The sequence below is a fragment of the Vitis vinifera genome, chromosome 4 (assembly GCF_030704535.1).
Source record: "Vitis vinifera cultivar Pinot Noir 40024 chromosome 4, ASM3070453v1".
Classification (NCBI taxonomy): domain Eukaryota; kingdom Viridiplantae; phylum Streptophyta; class Magnoliopsida; order Vitales; family Vitaceae; genus Vitis; species Vitis vinifera.
The window spans coordinates 8,750,881-8,758,568 of record NC_081808.1 but is presented as its reverse complement, the minus strand read 5'-3'; the positions used below and the strand labels follow the sequence as shown (position 1 = coordinate 8,758,568).

At 35.4% G+C, this 7,688-nt stretch overlaps 1 protein-coding gene across 1 annotated transcript; it reads right to left on the bottom strand.

Annotated features, from left to right (window-relative positions):
• Positions 1 to 1,250: 1,250 nt before the first annotated feature.
• LOC132252600 (glutamate receptor 2.8-like) lies at positions 1,251 to 6,845 on the bottom strand. The gene is made up of 5 exons (XM_059736300.1): positions 6,156 to 6,845; positions 3,055 to 4,397; positions 2,606 to 2,918; positions 2,129 to 2,535; positions 1,251 to 2,035 (listed from the first exon to the last, which is right to left on the bottom strand). The coding sequence occupies exons 1-5, from the start codon at positions 6,421 to 6,423 to the stop codon at positions 1,484 to 1,486; spliced, it is 2,883 nt and encodes a 960-aa protein (XP_059592283.1). The 5' UTR covers positions 6,424 to 6,845; the 3' UTR covers positions 1,251 to 1,483.
• Positions 6,846 to 7,688: the final 843 nt, after the last annotated feature.

Here is a 7,688-nt window from a genome sequence, read left to right as displayed (position 1 = left end):
GTCCCAGCGCCTGTGCACAGTTGCACAATTTTGAGGCTTTGACCGCATGTTGACTGGACTGAAAAATCAACAAAATTAGATTTTTACTGATTTTTTGTCATCGAAACACGCCGAATTTTTCAGAAAAATCGCTTCACCGAATTTTCGTCTTCCTGTTTTGTGTTGCAGGTCGCTGATACACAAAATTTTGACGAAATTTTTTGAAATTTTAATCCATGGTTGGGAGAGGACTTCATAAGAATTTTGTAATCTTTAAACAAAATATAGGCTTGAACCTATGCTCATACATACATTCTTGGGTTTAACTAGATGGGAGTGGAGTTGGCCCTCACCTAGCTCACACGCTGTTGGATGTAACTAGAAAAGCCCAATTACATAAAGTGGAAAATTTTTTTCTTCCAAAAACCTTTTCCATTTAAGACACACATCGTCTAAAAAGATATAAGACGTCCTTTTTAGATAGGTGAGACCCTTCGGTGGAAACAGCTCTTCTAGGGGGCATATTTGCACCTACAAAAAGGACACCCCATAACATTTCATTTATTTCAACAACATCAAATTTTCATTATTTTTCAAGTCATTTCCAAGTGTGGTGTTCCATTCCAAGTTATTCCCAAGTGTGGTAATTCATTCCAAGTCAAGGATGAGTGATAAGTGAATATTTTGAAAGCATCCAAGCTTTTATAGAAAGTACAAATTATTGTTCATCATTTCTTATAATTTGAAGTATTACTATCATAAGAAAGTAATCGTTGCATCTTAGGGGATGATTGTCACTAAATTGTAAGCACTTTAAGCAAAGGCAAACTCTAGTTTTGATTAATCTTATTTGTTAGTTTTAATTTATATTTTCATTATTATTATTTTTTATTTTACTAACTTATTACTCAGTATATTTTCAATAATTTGGACTCCAGTTTCTTAGAATGTTCTATAAAAAAAGTCTAAAAAAAATCTTAGATTTATTATGAAAAAACGACTTGTTTTTAAAATAAAAAAACTGTTTTGAGTCTAAACTTTACCAAACATATATTTCAATAAAAACTGTTTTTGAAATCCGTTGATGCCCAAAAGAACTATTCTATGTACAGATTCTCATCTTAGTTGAAAAGGAAATTATAAGCAAAAAAAAAAAAAAAAAAAAATAGTGATCTGTTTAACACTATTGACAGTCTAACTAAATGAACTTCCAAAAGTAAGTATATTATGTAATGTTTCTTCCTTGATAATAAACTATTTACACAAGCAGATAACAACCAATTTGACAATTAGAAAATGTGGAGTACAGGAGTTAAATTCAGCCTGTCAACAATCAGCAAGATTTACAATCCTTTCATGCTATGAACTATAATGATAATGTTAATACAATGAAGTATGACACACAAAAAAAAAAAAAAAATGTATATTCAGTTGTTCTAATGTGATGTTGGAGGTATATTTGTTCTTTCTTGATTTAAATCAACAAGCTCAACAGCAGGTACTATCACTGGCGATGATTGCCTACTAGGTGTGGTTGAGCTCTGACCACCACGTGCTCTGAAGAAAAGGTCCCTTGTTCTCCGGAGAGGGAAATATCCTTAATGGTTTGGTTGGAAAAGGTTGATGGCCTTGGCGAGCAGTTAGTCACTGATGGAGAGGCCCCAACTGCAGCCATAGGCTCAGTGCTACCGCTGTATGGCTGGTCAGGTATTCTGAAAGTATGAGAGCTGAGGTCTTTTTGATCAAAACGTGTAGCCAAGGTTTTAATCTTTGTTGATACTGAATCTTCGCCCATTACCCCAACTCTATGTTTATGCAGGAACATGGCAATACCTATGATCAGAGCTAAAGATGAAGTGACTCCAGCAATGAGGAAAAGGCCCCAAAAGCTATCAAGGCTGATATTGTTAGAAGAAATTGAGCTTCCATTATCATCTGAACAACTAGTTTTTTTCCCAAACCACTCTTTCTCAATCTTTACCATTTCATCTCCCTCAGTCACATTTAAGACTGCCCTTGAAACATCCTGTACGAGAGGAGAACCTCTTGGGAAGGCCTGAAATTCAAGAAAGAAAAATAAAAAAAAACTCACACATGATACATATATATTGGGAATGAGTGTTTGTTTGTGAGAGGAGAGTTCACTTACAAATCCGAACCCATCATATTTGTATGTTGGTTGAACCATGGTATATTTCGAGCAATGCTGTGCAATGAAGAGCTTCATGTAAGGTATCTCGTCAAAGGCAGCAGCAATACCTCCATTTGCACTCCCTTTCGAGAGTAGTTCAGCTAATTTTTCTGAAGAATTATAGATCCTAAACTTGGATTCGTCAAAGTTCATCCTTTTCAAGAATCCGAGAACGAAAGAGCCTTGTTGGTAACCTACATACTCCCCTTTCGCTCTTAGCTCTTTTATGTCTGTAACGGTTGGCTGGAGCTGTTGGACGGTTAACATTGAGGTCAAGCTGGCGGTGTAACTTTGAGTGAGGATGAGCACCACAAAGAACCATATGATCATCACAAACCGAGCCAAGTTGCTCACAATTCTCTCCTCTATAAAAATAGAACCAGAAAATCAACATCATTTCAGCAAATGAAGTTAATTTGAGGGAAGAGAACTTACTCTGTGCAAACACCATAGTTGAGAAGGAGAACCAGAAGATGGTGCCTGCTTGATGTGAAGGAGGGCCCCTGAAATCTTCATTTATTCGATGTTCAAGAACCCAAATTACAAAGCCGATGAAAACAAAGAAACACGCACTAGTCACCCAGAGGCCCCAAGTCAATGGCTTCAAGAAAATCCATGCTCTTTTGCTTTTGTTGTCTTTGATGGGCACGATCATTGATACGCCGGATTCAGTGTAAGGTAGTGTAAAATCTACATAGTTGGACCTGTTCGCTACAATTGTAGTATCTCCCACCACGGCATCATACTTCTGTTGGTAATAAAAACAGAGGAAATTAGAAATCTTCTTGTATATTTCATTGAATAGGTGGATAATGGTGGTGCTCTTTTGTGTATCCAATAAAAACAAAATGAAGATACTAGGAAGGGTAAAGAGTATGACTGACCTTTAGAAACACTTGATATATCAAATCGTTGTAGTTGCCGGCAGGCTTGCCGTCTGGGGTTCCAAAGGGAATGTACTCGTAAGGAACAGCATATGGTAGTGAACCCATCACCGCATCAAAGACATCTATGCAGTACCCAGTGACCTTTGTTGCATTAGTGTTAGGATCCCATGTCACTTTTACAAATTCACTAAAACCATCCTTCACTGGAACCCCTATTTTCAACTTCTTCTCGTTTACTGGAAGCACCCAACCTTTAGGGAAATAAGTAGGTTCTCCAGGCCATACAATTGCTCCTAGATTGTCCTTAGAAGTGGAATATGTGTTTGAATTTGCGTTTGTGAATTTCAGTCTTCTTATAATTCCATTTTTCGGAGTCCAAAATCCTATCCCTCTTTCCCCTTTACCAATCACATTAACTATCTGAAAGGCTGTGGGGTGTAGTTGACCATCAAAAATTTGAAAATCTCCACTGAGGCCTTTAAATTTCGTACTTAACAGTGACTGGAGAAGCTTTGGACCAATTTGTGAGACTCCAATGGTGTCAAGATCCGTTGAATTGCTGGAAATATTAGTCTTTTGGAAGCTTAAATTTGTTGCCCCAACTTTCTCAACTGCCATGGCTAGTGCAGAAGCAGCGTCATACGCCCATAATCCAAAAATGTTCAGCTCAGAGGTCTCATCTTTTGGATGATCTTGCTGGAACTTCCTTTTCCATCGGACTCTGAAATTTTCGAGCTCTTTTGTTCTTGGAACATGAGGCTTTATGCCCAGCACCCCCTGCATTGAGTCAATGACTAAGGGATCCAAAGTACTCAAGAGGTCAGTTAGCCCATCAGTTAGTATCCAAACATAGCCTTCTTCCATCATTCCAATCTCATCTGCTTTGGTAAAAAAGCGAGAGCCGAGAGGCGTAACCATGTGTACAATGAAAACTCTAGTTTGCATTGTCATCAGCTTGTAAAGCTCTTCACCAATTTGATCATCAGTGGCTGATGGAGAAATTACACTACGGTAGGTGACACGGACATCAATCCCTTGCAAGGCATCGGTCATATAAGGTATAATTCCATCCCCATACTCATTGTCTACGTAAATAAGCACAGCTTCTCTCCACTCAAAGGCTTGGAAAATTGCTATTATTGCTGGTACTTGAGCTGAGTCATTTAGAGTGGCTCGGATAAAGTATTGACTCGTGAGGGAAGAAAGAGAAGGGCTTGATGCAGAAAATGAAATAATGGGAACCTGGGCTTTTTGTCCCAGGACAATCAGGAAGTTGGCCTGCATGGATGACCCTGGCCCTATAATGGCTTGCACTTCCTCATTTTGTATTAGATCTAGAGCTGAGTACCACAAAATGTTCAAAATAATAAAAAACACAGAAGCAAACTCTAATATATTCTTAATTTCTAACATCCTTCTCAGCAATCAGACATGCAAACATAACAAAATAGATATAAAATTTCACCAACAGATTACCAATAATCTTCCTACTCTGTTATGAGACATTAACAAAGGGATCTTTTCCAGTAGATCAAACAACAGATCATGTTCATCAGATGAAAAAACTGACATCTTATCATCATGGATCAGAGGCAACGTGTTTGACCTTTGGTAACTTCCTACTTTGCCTTAACTCATGAAGACACGGTAATATTTATATATATCAGTGCAAAGTCAAATATATATTCTTTACGACCTACTGCAGCCACAGTATGGGGGTGATTTTTGAGACAACTGTGTTTTGGATCAGGTAGACCCAAAAATTAAGGTTTGATCCATATAATTTATATAATTGATAAAAATGATATAAGATATTAAAAGACCAAAATACCCATTGACCTTTCACATAAGCTTTTTCAATATTTATTGTACCATTATTCATACAACCATAATAATTTTATTTCAACCATTTGAATTTTTCATTATTTTTTAGGACTTTTTTTTATTAATAATTAAAAATCAACATTATTTTTTATTTTAAATTATAAATAAAGAAAAATTACGTTCAAAAACTATTTTAAAAAATACTTTCTAAAAAAATGGTAATATGATTTATATTTTTTATATTTTCTTTTAGAAAAAAACATTTAATTAAAAAATGAAAACTATTTTTAAAAAGAAAAATTGAAAACTTTGTTTAGTACTATTTTTTATATGAAAATAATAAAAAGAATTAAATTTCATTAATTGATTATCCATTAAATTTTATATGAAATTTTTTTATCCTTACTTATAATAAGAGTAAAAAGATTCAATATCTTTAAAAGGAAAAAAAAAAATAAAAATGAGTAATACTTAATTGGGAATAGAAAAAGGAAAAAAAAAAAATTTACACTAACTATATGTACGAGTTAAGTGTATTTTACTGATTAATGAAGAATAATATCATTAACTTAATTTTTAGGCTTTAATTGAGTATTGGGTTTAAATGTGAATGATATATGGATCTTTGGTCAATTTTTGGGCTAGTTGGGCCCAAAACCCAATTCTTGCCTGATTTTTTTTAAATCCCATCCGCAATTTTCGAGAGACTTTTAGCCGCCATTGAACTGTCAGCTGACCTCTTCATCAGCCATATGGTCAAGAAAAGTTGCCTCGTTAAAAGACCATGGCACAATTTATGGAGACCTTTTGCCATCGGCAGTTGACAATGTGGTTTGTTAAACGACCAACTATCTTCTTCATCTGGTGAAGAGCTGTGCTGAGAATTAATTGGGCATACTAGTATATTTTATATTTCAAAACTTTCATTTGGGTCTCTAAGCTGAGATAGAAAATGTTCAATGTCAAAAAAATTACGGGCTGAAGATTCAATGTCAATATCATAATTTTCTCACTTTATCAGAGCAGGTATCTCAAAAAATTACTTCCCAAATGATGAACTACTTCGAATTATGCTTTCTAATTCTCAAAGAGTAAGGGGATTTTTCCTGAAAACCAAATGGGGGTGACTGATAAAGATCACTTGCTTTCATTTTTCTCAGTAATACTAATGCAATTCTAATCTCATTCCATCAACAATGCTCCAAACGAGATGATTAATCATAAACATTGATGAAGGAGAAAGTGAGAGAGCGAGAGAGACAGGGATGGAGTACCTGCTGCAGCTGCACCAACAACATCTCTTCTGGAGTCTCTAGTCTTCAGAACGAGCCTAGTCTTGTAGTTACCATGAGAGGCATAGAAATCTGAGAGGGCCATGGGGATGCAGCTCAGACCCATCTTTCCAAACGATGTATCAAAGTCAAGGACCACTCCCACGTTAACTGGGATTGTTGTGTTCTGCGCCATGCCCATTTCTATGAAGAGAACCCATAGGGAGAGAAAGAAGAGGGAGAACCCCTGTTGGGCAAGGTCGTTTCTCATCTTTGAACTACTTTTGGGAAGCTTGGTGATTCACAATAATGCAGAATACAGCTCATTTATAGGGTCTAGAATTTGAAAAAGTAAGAATTAGAAGCCTAGAAGAGAAGGCACTGTAACAAGAGGACCCCAACCAACACTTCTTGGGCGAGTTGAGGCGGTCAAAGATAGAATCTCTTACAATATTAATTAAATTAGAAAGCGTAACTTATAATGATGAAATCATGATCAGAATATATCCTTATAAATATTCTTCCATGGAAACACACATTTTAGCTTCCTTCTTGCGTTAGCATTTGACTCATAAAATTCATAAGAGAGAGGTTTTCACGATGAACTCCACGGAGCTACTCATCGCCTGTAGCAGAATTCCAATAATCCCCAGCTGTGTGTTAGGTGGCACTTGGCACAACTGTATCCACATGGTCAACTTATCATCTTCTGCACTCGGGTGCGTGGAAATGGAGTTTAATAGGTTTAATGATGATATGTGACTACCATTCAGTTGAAAATGATAATTTTTAAAATAAAAAATATTTATTTTCACCAGAAATTACATCATTTAGAATTAATGGATTATCTGCACAAAAGAATAACCATGAAAATGAATATCTGTCCTCACATTCCCTCCGTCGGCGAAGATCTTGTGTGTGGGGAAGCAATGTCAACCACGTAGCTAGTATAAGGACAATCTTTCAAAATATTCATTTTTTTTTAATGCAGATAAGATACAGGAAGTTGACCTGCTGCGATAGGCAGCAATGAATTCGTGATTTTGACGGAATCTAAGGCAATGATTAAAAAAAAAAAAAGCATGCTCAAGTAATGGCTTGAGTAATGGATCTTCCGTGTCCTGTCAAAATTGTAGGAACCTTTGACTGATATAGATTTTAGGGAGAATTACCCAGGTTGGAAAAAAAAATTATTGAAAAGGGTTGGTACATTTGATAATTCTTATGAAGGCCTCGTATTTTTATTAGACCAATTTATTTTGAATTTCTCATGTCTATTTACCAATTGAGAAGTACATCTTCTTTTCGGACAATTATAAAGTATAAGTACAATACAAATACAATATAGTTACAATGAAAAAATATTAACATTACGACATATTACAATGTATCAAAATAACAAAATATTGAATTCGTTTTTTACTGAACTAACGTTTCTAGGCTATCATGTTGTATTCCTATCATAAAATATCGTTGCAAGCCAAAATTATAAAAAGACAATAAAAATACATTATTGTAATTTCAATACATGAAGTT

What these genes read in the sequence shown, in the direction of transcription:
- LOC132252600 (XM_059736300.1), bottom strand. Translation starts at nt 6,423, where the DNA reads ATGAGAAACGACCTTGCCCAACAGGGGTTCTCCCTCTTCTTTCTCTCC. An exon ending in TATATCAAGTGTTTCTAAAG is followed by an intron (nt 2,919 to 3,054) that starts GTCAGTCATACT and finishes TATTACCAACAG; the next exon opens with AAGTATGATGCCGTGGTGGG. An exon ending in AATATGATGGGTTCGGATTT is followed by an intron (nt 2,036 to 2,128) that starts GTAAGTGAACTC and finishes CTTGAATTTCAG; the next exon opens with GCCTTCCCAAGAGGTTCTCC.